This window comes from Nematolebias whitei, chromosome 12 (assembly GCF_014905685.2).
Source record: "Nematolebias whitei isolate Nwh7 chromosome 12, NemWhi1, whole genome shotgun sequence".
NCBI classification, from domain to species: Eukaryota; Metazoa; Chordata; class Actinopteri; order Cyprinodontiformes; family Rivulidae; genus Nematolebias; species Nematolebias whitei.
The window spans coordinates 36,375,137-36,388,434 of NC_056509.1; the positions used below are offsets into that span (position 1 = coordinate 36,375,137).

General features: G+C 37.2%; 1 protein-coding gene across 1 annotated transcript in view; it reads right to left on the reverse strand.

Annotated features, from left to right (window-relative positions):
• otofa (otoferlin a) overlaps positions 1–13,298 on the reverse strand; it is a 91,901-nt gene that overhangs the window by 32,528 nt on the left and 46,075 nt on the right. The window contains exon 5 of the mRNA XM_037685877.1: positions 12,025–12,224. Coding sequence (XP_037541805.1) covers positions 12,025–12,224 — 200 coding nt within the window. The remainder of the gene's footprint in view (positions 1–12,024; positions 12,225–13,298) is intronic.

Sequence of the window (13,298 nt, forward strand, 5' to 3'; positions counted from 1 at the left end):
AATTTGACATTAAACATAATTCAAGTTGAAGTGTTACATCATTTTCAGCCCACTTTTTGGCATCTGCATTTGGTAGCAGACCAAACTGACAAAGACCATGCAGAATAATGTAGTATTTTAATTTCACAGCAGAGAAAGCTATGTAGTCTCTGTAAGTAAGTCTAGAAAAAAATATATTGGTATTGGTATCGGTTATCGGCCAAATAAGTTTTAACATGTTGGCAATGGCATATCGGATATCGGCCAAAAATCCAATATCATGCATCCCTATTTTCTTCACTTTTTTTCAAGTGAATCTATGAAAAATGCCACCGATAGCACAGTTTGTTGCATGAAGTTGAATATTAGCACGAACAAAGTGATTCCGAAAGAGCTGTTTGTTGGAAATTTGGAACTGAAAGATGATGCATATCTCAGGTTATTTGCTGTATTTGTTCTTGCATATTAAAGACAAGACTTTCAGAAGTGCATTTAAGAGGTTATGATCTGAAATGCACAAACAGGAGCCAATGAATGAGAACTTAAATACTAACTTTTAATAATGAAAACAGAGCAACATAAATAAATAAATAAATTTAAAAAACAGCAAAAAGAGAAGGAACACAAAACAAATTAAACAAAACAAAAACCTCTGAAGAATCTGATGACAAAGTGAGCAAACAGGGAGCATGCTTACTACAGGTGTGCTGATTATTAACGGAACACAGGTGAGATGTTAGGAGCGGTATAAGGAAATTATTTCCACATGAATTCATTCAACATGTCACCACCAACAAATTCTCCAACCCCAAATAACAAAACAGGTATCATGTGTCTCCACGTTGATATTATCTGGATCATGTATCCACACAGCAACAAAGAGCTGGTGATATCATCAGCAGGACGACAAATGAGGGGCTTTAATAATTAAAAATGAGTGTGACCGTTCAGTTTGCTGCGGATATGGATACATGTCAGGGAATTAATGAACAGGAGGGGTTTCTATTTGTTTCCTCAGGGCATTCAGAACCGAGTGTATCAGAGTTCAGCCTTGTTGTTGTCTTTCAGCCATTATTCCAAAGCAACTCTAAACCTCATTTTATATATTCCAGCACACAAAACATCAACTGCACAAGAGCATTTTAATGAGTGCTGACAGAAGTTTAAACATAAATATCTTTACCTTCATGAAGGAAACTAAATATATATAAACATCAGGCATCTACAAGCAATCTGTAAAATCTTTTACATTAATTTACTTTTAATAAAAGCATACACTTCAAGATATACTCTTTGTTTTCTCAGTTAAAATCATATTTGTTAGTGTGACTGTTTTTTCCAGTATGATTGTAAATGTATAACTACTTCAAACAGAATATGTAGTACTTTTACAAAAATTATTTGTTTTTTTATTTATTTGATTGATAGAAGAAAACGATAATTGTCATTTACAATATTTAACGTCACTTATCAAACAACTGCTCCTTACAGTCCTTCAAATGTGTGGATTTGCTGCTTTCTACATCTAATTCAAACAGTAAAAAAACATCTGTAGGTACAGGTACAGGTTTGAAAACAAATAACTAAACCCAAAGAAACAAAACTTTACCTGAGAGTTAACTTGAGTAAAGTTAAGTTTATCCTAAATTCATAAATGGTAACAATCCATCTTCTTGTCTCTTTAAGATTATTCTATGACTGACCAGAAAAAAAAAAACTGCAAACATATATTTTTTACGTACATACCACATCAAAACACCGCTGATCTTTTTCACCTCCACAGGCAGATGTGATCCCAATAAATCCAAATCTTCTTTTTTGTTTTTTCCCACTTTAAAGTTTGTTTTAACATAAAAATATGAAAAAAGTCTAGTTAAAAAAAACTCCACACCTGATATGGAAAAGTTGATAGATGTGTTAACAGAGCAGAGAGGAGGGGAGAGGGATGAAAAGGTGGATGAAGGAGGTGGGAGTTGCAACAGAAGGAGAGGGTTTTTTTTTTTTAAACCTTAGAAATAAGTCTGGATAAACACCACCAAGTGGGCTCCAGAGTTCATGTAAAACATTTTTTTTCCTTACTGTTTTTCAGTTTATACTAATAGTTCATTTGCATTAAACCCCTTTGATGGTAAATTAATTTCTTAACCTTGAAGGGCTGTATTACCTATTCACAATTATTCACCACTCTTCACTTCATACAAGCAGCACTTTTTATGACATGCATGTTCACAAAAATCACACTGAGAGCATTATTTGGTTGAGTTTTTATGTACTTTACCACACAAATGGAAATGGGGATTATTTCCATTCATCAGTTGGTGGATGTCTGTGCTACTTCTTCTTTTGGCTTTTCCCTCTTCAGGGGTCGCCACAACGAGTCATCATCCTCCATCTCACTCTGTCCTCTGCATCCTCTGTCCTCACTCCATCTACCTCCATGTCCTCTCTAACTGCATTCATTTATCTTCTCTTTGGTCTTCCTCTTGTCTTTTTCCTGGTAGCTGCATTTCTAACATCCTTCTACCAATATACCCACTGTCCCTCATCTGGACATGTCCAAACAATCTCAGTGTGGTCTCTCTAACTTTATCTCCCAGTTGTTCAATCTGTGCTGTACCTCTGATAATCTCATTCCTAATCTTATCCATCCTTGTCACTCATAAGGAGAACTTCAACATCTTCATTTCTGCCACTTCCAGTCCTTTCTCCTGTCTTTTTGTCAGTATCACTGTCTCCAGACCATACAACATAGCTGGTCTCACAACTGTCTTGTAAACTTTTCCTTTGACATTTGCTGACACCCTTTTGTCACAAATTACCCCTGAAACTTTTCTCCATCAACTCCAACCCTGTACTCTCTTCTTCACCTCTTTACCACACTCCCCATTTTCCTGGACAATTGACCCAAAGTACTTGAAGTCCTGCACCTTTGTGACCTCTGCTCCTTGTAGCCTCATTGTTCCACCGGCCTCCCTCTCCTTCACACACATTTACTCAGTTTCACTATGACTGGCTTTCATTCCTCTTCTTTCAAGTGCATACCTCCACGAGTTCTCTTCCACCTGTTCCCTGTTCCCACCACAGATCACAATGTCATCCGCAAACATCCTCGTCCGCGGGGATTCCTGCCTGACCTCATCTGTTAGTCGGTCCATCACCAGAGCAAGAAGTGGCTCCGAGCTGATCTTTGATACAACCCCACTTCCACCTTGAAGCTATCTGTCACTCCTACAGCACATCTCACCACTGTCCTGCTGTCCTCATACATGTCCTGTACCAGTCTAACATACTTCTCTGCCACTCCAGATTTCCTCATGCAATACCACACCTCCTTCCTCGGCATCCTATCATATGCTTTTTTACTTTTTCTAAATCCACAAAGACACAACGGAGTTCTTTCTGACACTCTCTGTACTTCTCCATGAGCATTCTCAAAGCAAAAATGGCATCTGTGGTGCTCTTTCTCGGCATGAAACTATACTGCTGCTCACAGTCATCTTTCATCGAAGTCTAGCTTCCACAACTCTCTGCCAGATCTTCATTGTGTGGCTCATCAACTTAATTTCCATGTAGTTGCTACAACTCTGTACATCACCGTTGTTCTTAAAAATGGGCACCAGCACACTTCTTCTCCATTCCTCAGGCATTTTCTCACCCTTAAATATGCCATTGAATAGTTGAGTCAAAAACCTCACTGCCATCTCTCCAAGACATTTCCAGACCTCTACTGGTATGTCATCAGGTCCAACTGTCTTCCCCTTCTTCATTCTTTTCAGAGCTTTCCGAACTTCACCCTCACTAATCTTTCCCACTTCCTGGTCCACAGTTTCTATGACCTCTACTCTTTGTTCTCTTTCATTCTTTTCATTCATTAGTTCCTCAAAGTACTCCTTCCATCTTCATGTCACACTCTCCCCACTTGTTAGAATGTTACCATTCCTATCTTTAACAAGCCTAACCTGCTGCACATCCTTTCCAGCTTGATCCCTTTGTCTTGCCAATCCGTACAAGTCCTTCTCACCCTCTTTAGTGTCCAGCCTCCCATACAACTCATCATACACCTTCTGCTTTGCCTTAGCTACCTCCCTTTTTTTCTCTATGTACCATCTCATTATATTCTTGTCTCCTTTCTTCAGTCCTCTCACTGTCATATTTCTTCTTGGCTAACCTCTTTCTTTGAACGGCATCCTGCACTTCACTATTCCACCAGGTTTCCTTATCATCCGGTTTCTGTCCAGATGACACTCCAAGTACCTTCCTTCTTATCTCTCTAATTACTGTTATTGTAGTAGCCCAGTCATCTGGAAGCTCTTTCTTACCACCCAGAGCTTTTAACAGCTCCTCTCTGAATTGCTCACAACATTCTTCCTTCTTCAGCTTCAACCATTTGGTCTTCTTCTCTGATTTTACTTTTACTCTTCTTCACAAAAACATTCATTGTACACACAACCATCCAATGCTGTCTGGTCACACTCTCCCCTGCTACAACCTTACAGTCCCCAATCTCTCTCCGATTTCCTCTTCTACACAGAATGTAGTCTACTTGCATACTCCTTCCTCCTCTCCTATAGGTCACTCTATGTTCTTACCCCTTATAGAAATAAGTGTTGACTACAACCATTTCCCTTCTTTTGGCAAAATCCATCACCATCTGTCCTTCCTGGTTTCTTTCCTTGACACCAAACCTACCCATCACTTCTTCATCCTCTCTGTTTACTTCACCAACATGTCCATTCAGGTCTGCTCTGCTCACCACTCTCTCCTCCCTGGTAATACTCTTTATCACTTCATCTAGATCATTCCAAAATGTATCTTTCTCCTCCTCATCACATCCAACCTGTGGAGCATAACCACTGACAATATTTAGCATCAGACCTTCTACTTCTACCATCAGGCACATCACCCTATCTGACACTTTTTTTCACCTCTACTACATTCTTTGTCAACTCATCCTTCAGGATCACCCCTACTCCATTTCTCTTTCTATCCACACCATGGTAAAACAGTTTGAACCCTGCTCCAATGCTGCAAACCTTGCTGCCTTTCCACCTGGTCCCTTGGACACATAAAACATCTACCTTCCTTCTCTGCATCATGTCAGCCAACTCGCTACCTTTGCCTGTCATTGTCCCCACATTTAGAGTTGCCACCCTCAGTTCTACATTCTTGACTTTCCTCTTCTCCCTCTGTCTCCTGGCACATTTCTGTGGCAGTCGTTGTTAACCCAAGCCTTGACCTATCTGGTATGTTTTCGCTTTGATGAACTTGCATTATAGTTTTGGCAAAAGTGTTTTATGTTGGATGCCCTTCCTGATACAACCCTCACCATTTACCTGGGCTTGGGACCGGCACAAGAGATACACTGGCTTGAGCTCCCTAGTGGCTGGTTTATATCTGTGCTACTGGATTAAAAAAAACCAACAACAAAAGACAGTAAGCTAACCCTAAAAAATACATGACCTTTGGATAGAACAGGAGCAAGTATAAAACACAGTTCATGCGATTTGAAACATTCAACACTGTTCCATTTTATCACAGTTTATCTTGAAAATACTTACATTTAATCTGTTTTTACCTCTTTGTTTTTATTGTATTATTTCAGAAACACAACGACTTTTATAAAGGTTTTAAGAAGTTTTCTGAGCCCAAGCAGTGATTTTCAGCACAGACATGGATCTGTTTTAATCACTCAACACTGTTCACTGTAGAAAATGAACTTTCCAAATCTTCTGCAAACATTATTCCTATAATGCTGAACAAATTGTCAAGGCAGTTGAAATATATTACGGGGATCACAATGCTCAATTGTTTAATCCTGGGCTGCAAAGTGGTACAGTTGGTTATCATTGTTGCCTTGCTCAAGGAGTTTGCAGGTTGGACTCCTGCCTTGAGCTTTTCTGTTTTTTTTTCTTCCAGGTGCTCCGGTTTCCAGACCATGAAAAGCAAAACCAAACTATGCTGCAGCTTCTTTCCCCCTCCTTATTTTGAACAATAACTCTGCTAACATCCTACTAATATAGACTTAACTGCATTAAAATGTGTACTTTAAGAATAATTTTATAAATGCTGCTGCTGTCTAATTTGCATCCTACTGTACAGGACGAAGGAACTTCCTCTGAAAAACATTAAGTTGGTCTTAACAGCATTCAGTATAAACTGCAACTGCTCACACCATGCATTCCTCGTGGGAGGGATGGATTTGCTCAATGTCCTACAGAAGACTTGCAGGATTTTGAGGGGATAGTCATTAAATACACGGAGGACAAAAATAAAGGGCAGAGGGCTTGAAACCATCTATCTCCAACAGAATGTTGAAGCACTGCAGCAAAAGGTGCACAACTTCTTCCTGTGCTTCAGGAGGTCAACAGTTACAGTGAATATTTGAACGGTTACAAGAAAAATACAAAAAGAAATTACCTCAGGTGGCGTTGGTGAACAAACTGTCAAAGTTGACCTTTTTCAGTTGAAGACCGTGTGTACTGAAGCAAATAAAGACTCTGCCATTTTAAAGGCAAGAAGGGAGTTGTTAAATAATTGAGAAATATAAACCAGAGCAGTTTTTTTCTCTTTTCTTTTCTATTATAGAAGGAAATAAGTGTAAATGCAGGAACAAACTTCAAAGAAATGCTTTCAGCGGGAGGCTCTGTGAGTGTAAAGAGACAAATAAAGATGTTTTTTCTTTCTTTTTGTAAATCCCTTCATGCAAAATTCATGATTATAAGTGGCTTTCATATAAATGTCTGCTATCCCGCAGTATGTTCAGGAAAAATAATGATGAATAAAGCCTTGAATGTACCACTGGACTACAGAGTCCAATTAACACCAAAACTCTTGGATTATTTTGCTTGAATGATGAATATGTTTGTTCTTATAGAATACTATTATGTTTTATTTTGTGGTTCATATGCTGACACAAAAAGATTCTCAAATGATTATTCTTAGTATATTTATGTTGCTTTAAATAAAACGTTTAGGTATTTAAAAATACCAGGTGAAACTTTTGATCTTTTTACAACTTTATTTTCTCATGTTGTCAGAGTATCTGCATGGTGCTAAATGCATTCCATCAAATCATGAATGTATATGATCAGTGATGTACTAAAGCAGTTTTTAAAGATCTTCACTATGAAAAATCAGGTTTTTGTGATGAAAAAATGTCACAAGTGCAAATGTAGGAGTGTGTTTTGCAGAATATTTATGATTTGGTGGATAAGACCTTAACTTTACTCTTGCAGACTCCATGTTGTATATGTTTATGATTCTGCATAAATTATATTGATGCCTTTGATTTAATCAAAATTAGTTGCTTTGGCCAATTCTGCTAAATAGCTTCTAAAAATAAAACCTCAAAAATGATCAAGTTTGAACAACTTTCTCTTTTGATTTTAATTCTTATTGTCATAAAATCTGTTGTTTGTATTCACGTTTTTTCTTTCAGTCCGACGTTTCTCCATAAAGTTCACACCGATACAGTTTCTGCTCATTCTTTGGTTAATTTTGATGTTTGCATTGTTTGAACATGTTTAATAAAATGTTACATCAGTGTTCAATAATTGTATAAAACATTTACAACTGTATATATCACCTCTTTTGGTGGATATTAGACATCATAACAGCTTTATGGATGCTTGATTTTAATTGCTTAAAAAAAAAAATCTCATGGAGACGTGTTTTACTTTAACTGCTGCTCTGATTAAAACTGAGTATATTGTTGTCATTAGTGTTAAAAATTGTCACATTTAAAACTATTACAACTAATTCAGTTTATGCAGGTTACAAAATAAATGCTTTTTAATGGATTAGTTGATTTTCTTCTGTGCTGATTTAATTTTCCAGTGTGTCATAAATATTATTTCCTTTTGGCTGCAAAGGTAATACTTTACTTTTTGCAACTTGTTTTTAGAAGGTAAGGAAGCCAATAATTATTTTGAATTGTGTAAATGTTCTTCTTTTATTTTTTGCTGCTCACTGCAGCACAAGTCAGAGTATAGCTTATTGGAGCCGTAGCAACAGTAACTAAGAGTAAAAATGAAATAATATGGTAAAAAAAAAAAAAACTTGACCAAGAACTCCAATGCACCTATCAGAAGAACTCTGACGTTATAGGAAATAAGTTAGCATAAGTGAAAATGTCTTTATGATTCAGGATGTTTATCAACTATGATGAATAAGTTAAACTCCCCAAATCTACAATATGGAAATAGACCAGAGGACCATATAAAGACTATATTTCTGTACTGGGCAACAGCTGATAAATGCAGCCAATATTGTTGCATTTATTAGACATTTCCACAGGGAGTCAGTGCTGATGTGAGCAGACAGACAACATAAAAGATAATTCACTAGCTGGGACAATGACACAACACACTTTCAGTCTAAAAGTGTCCTGTTTGCTATTTACACCTGAGTTACCCCCAAGTGCACCACCTTTAATTCCTTATATAAAATATTTCTTGTGTGCAGGTGGAATAACAGCTTAACACTAGAAGTAATTCTCTTCATGCCTGGCACATGCCCTCCCCTCCATGTTTTCTGGCAGTAAACCCACATGGGCTGATTTATAGGTTAGCAATAACAAAACCCTGCTAAGCTGGCTTATTGTTGTGTGGCTGATAGCACAAGATGCTTTATGGGTGCAACCATATATTATCCTGAAGGCACAGACTTGTCTTCTGAAGGCACAATGTGGGGGAGGGGAGGACAATAAAGAGAAGGGAAAAGGAGTGGGAGGTTTACTGAATGAAGGGATGAGGAGAAATTAATGAGGTCATCTGCCATCAAGGTAAAACAACCCTGAAGATAAAACTGGAACCATGAAATGACTAAAGTAAATGTTTACAGGACAAACATATAGAAGACGACCTTTGGCAGAACAGGAGTATCTATTTGTTCTTCCACTAAATCATAAATAAACCCAGAAAAGGAAGTTCCACATTTTGCTTTAATATAAAACAAATGTAAAACTCTGCTTAAAAAAATGTTCAAAGTGTAGAAAAGTCTTCGGGCAAACTGTTTAAGATGCTTTATTCTTGTTAAGTCCTACCTGGGAAGAAGAAATATCACATTTACAACGGACATAAGACACTCAACCTCACTCCTGCCCTCTTACTGTGTGTGTGTGTGTGTGTGTGTGTGTGTGTGTGTGGGTTTAAATGGTTGGATGCACACAAATTACCACAGCTTGAAGGGTCTTCAGTATTCAACTAGATACAAACAGTAAACCAAGCTCAGACCAGCACTCGGCAAACTTAAAAAAAAAGTTAATGAAATGTTTCATTTATATTAAATATTTATATTATATTATATATTTATTATACTTTCCTTGACTCCAGTTTGATTGCAGGTAGTTGTTAATGATTCGTCTTTTGTGTGAAGATTGGTCACGCATTGAGCTGTACATTAAAAAGCAAAATTTCACTGTGAGCTCATTTCTCCCTGTAGTTCTTTAAAAAAAAAAAAAAATAGATTGAAAATATAGAAACAGAAGGTTTGAATGATGCGTTCATTTTAAGTATTAAGTGTATTTGCATTTTTTAAGTAGTAAAGTGACAAAATAGTTTTAAACAGTATAGCAAAAATACTGCTACAGTGTTGCTCCGTTTCTTTTAGAAAAAAGATACATTTCTAAAAGCAACTGCAACATCTGGACTTTCCACATCTGAAGGACACCAACATGTAGCGTAACTCATACTGGCGCCTGTGCTTCACCTGCATCCTGGATCTCCTGGCTCCTTCTCTAGAATCTCCTCGTGCCCTCTACAAGCTGTTCTTCTCCTTCCACCACTCACCTCCTTGTACCAACCCTCCTGGAACCATTTGGACCACTCACCCCTGCATCAAACTCCTAAACTCCTAAACTAAGGATCTCAACTGGACATTATACTCTCCCTGAGATTCACTGAGAACTCCATAACTCTGCTGCTTACTCCCCACGGTTCCAGTCCCTCCCTGATGAGTCTTTGCATCGTTTCATGCTTTCACCATTTGTAAACTCTTAACTTTTACTGGTTTTTGGAGTCTGTTCTTTTGGTCATTTATGATCTGTGTATTTGCTAAAAACCTTACAAAGGTAAATTTGAAAGGAGAGAGGAGTTGACAGGATTTTGATACTTTAAACCGGAGCAGAAAATTGTTTTTCTCCTGCAAATATACGGTAGTTCAAACCAAAAGTGACAAAAAAAAGACTTTTGTTTTTGAGTTAGTAATAAATTTTAACTCTTAAATATTAGCTACAAGGCACAATAGGGTGATTTATTTCAAGACGACCATCCCTAAGTAATTATTAGGTGACAATTATGTCAACAAAAATTTATTAGAAATATACAAATCACACACAATAGGGACATTTTAAAAAAACTGCTGTACTCGGGAAAACTAGGGAATCACTTGTGGCATTATCCTCATGTTTCCAGGTGCAGGATTGAGAAAGCCATTCCCTTTTATCATCTCCTCCACATTTTTACCTCATTATTAGAAAAAGAACAACTTGGTTGTGCAACCCCAGAAACTAAAACGCAGAATAGCTTAAAAAAAAAATTACATTCTGGAAATACGTCAACTGCAAAAAAAGTGCTGCCATAATTAGGGACATTAAAGGTTCGGAGAAGTGGCGATGCTATTAAAAATGGAGATTAAGGCTGAATTTGTTTGCACAGCTTGACGTTAGTATTTTCTTATTTACCATTTTAATTATAAGTCCCTTGCTACAAAAACCTAACAGCACTGATTGATTTTTCTGTCTAAGCTGCAATTAAAAGAACAAAACTTGCTCACCTGAAAAAAAGAACAGAATGTGTTGCACAATTACTAACATGTCACCGAAAATTTAGCTTCATTTAGCAAATTTTTAGCCTCTTTCCAGCTCCTCAGTCTCTGTGATTTTGAAATAGCCTTGGCATGCACAAGCTAGAAAAAAATTCTCGAATTTCATTGAAAGACAGTTCAAGTTAGACATAAAAAGTCCCTGAATAAAAACAAAAACATGATCATAGTGGCATTTAGACGCTCATAAACATACCACTTCCCCTCTTGCCTCTTCAATTTGAAGCATAACGGTGGGTTTATGGGTCTGACTGTGCCGATAGTCTCACTGGAAATCAATACCACCCACAGATGATTATATGTACTGTTCAGCAGAAAACACAAGAATGAACCAATAGTGCATGCACCGTAGGTGGAGAAAAACTAAATCCACAAACAAGCTGCAGAAAAAAGGCACTTTCTGTTTTTGTGACCTTGCACAGATACTTGTTCGTTACCGCGAACAACCATTAAAAAAAGTAATCTGGACTGTGTAGACAATTATACAACTTTGTTCATTTTTTATCTAGTTTTGCATCCTCCCTACCAATTAAAATAAAAACGTTTTTTTAAAGCAAGCTCTCATTGCATGACACGTTCAAATAATTTATTTTCTTTTAAAAATGGTCTCCAACAAAAAATGAGCCACAAACAACAACCAGTTATGAGTTCTTTCTCTTTGTATGATGCCTCCATTACCCACAATCCAACTCACACATTGCCAGTTTAGCTGGAAATATCTATATGTTATTCTCGTGGATGCAATATAAGAACTAAACACAAAAAATGAGTCAAATGAGTCTTGCCTGGTGCTTGACCCAATAACAGTTTATTTGAAAATTTTTTGTTTGTTTGTTTCAGTCAACAGTGGAGAAAGAAAATTGGTGTAAAAGATTGCAGCATAACATAAAACCAGTTGCCTTGTGGAATGTGAAGATGCTAATTGAAATAGAAAATAAATAAATAAATAAATAAATAAATAAATAAATAAATAAAATTTAAAAAAGACTCCGTAGCTTTCAGATTTAATTGTGCTGAACTGGTTCTTTAATTTCTTTTGGGCCTAAGTTAGTATTGAATTTATCCTTTCATAATTCATTCTATAATTTAAAGTATCAATACAGATAATATTCTCTTAAAACCCTGAGTGAATAATTAAAACAATATGTATTTCTTAATGTTGTGGGGCCAGAATAATTGTACTTAATGGCATCCATTTGTTACACGTAGAAAAGTTTCACTCACTTCCTGAATGTTGGTATGGATCCCTGTAAAGATCGTCCAGGGGAAGTCCCAGACCCGTGGCTCTGTCCCGAAAGCAAACTGTCGGTTTCAAAGGTGAACATCCCGTCACGGTCATCGGTAACATCCAGGAACTCTCTGTCGCTCCACGCTCCCACTGCGCCATCCATCGGCTGGTATCTGATCTCTATGGTGACACTGGTCTAAAATCACCAACAAGTTGATGAGAAGGAGCCTAAAAGGTTAGGCGTCATTCAGCTTCAAGGCATTACTACAAATATAAGATCATTTTTTTAATAACAAAAAGTGTTGTTCTCCTGAATTCATTTTATGTCAACATAAAATGCCTGATGAAAGTTGTAGCTTATGTTCTTTTAGGCATCAAGATGAAATACTGCGAGTGTAGAGGAGCTTGAGGTTTAAAATGTAAGCCAGAAACATTTCTGCACAGCAAATCTCATCTCAACATCTCACATCTCATTAAACGAAAAACATTTACACTTTCCTTCATTTACAAAACTATTCTTGAGCCTTTACTCTCCTATCCAACATTTTTCAGTCAGGTCATCTGGACAGTTTCTTTTTTGTGCTGAAACGTTTCGCCTTCGATCCGGAAGGCTTCATCAGTCAAGGAAACACACAACAAAACTGACCTGACTGAAAAATGTTGGATTGTATACCTGGATTATTGAGCATAGACTTTGTTGTTTTCAACCAGTTTAAGACTGTCAACAAGGAAGAGGGCCGGCAATGGAGGAGGGGCGTACCAAAGAGATCATCTTATCACAAGCAGAACTGGTTTGTTCCACTTTGGAGTAAGCTGTTGGGGGAAGAATCAGTTTTATTGTGTGTTTCCTTGACTGATGAAGTCTTCCGGATCGAAGGCGAAACGTTTCAGCACAAAAAAAAGAAACTGTCCAGATGACCTGATTGAAAAATGTTGGATTGTATACCTGGATTATTGAGCATGGACTTTGTTGTTCTTTACTCTCCTACTTACAGTCACAAAAAAGTTATGGGAATATTTTTTTTTGTGCCCCATGATTTGCATTTTTCAAACACTCATGTGGGTGAAGGGAAAAAAAAAATTAAAATATGTTCCAGCAATTTTCAGTCAGGGCATCTGGACAGTTTCTTGTTTTGTGCTGAAACATTTCACCTTTCATCCAGAAGGCTTAATCAGTCAAGGAAACACACAACACAAAACTGAATCTTCCCCCAACAGCTTACTCCACAAACCAGTTATGTTGGTGCTAAGATGGTTTCTTTGCCCCCCC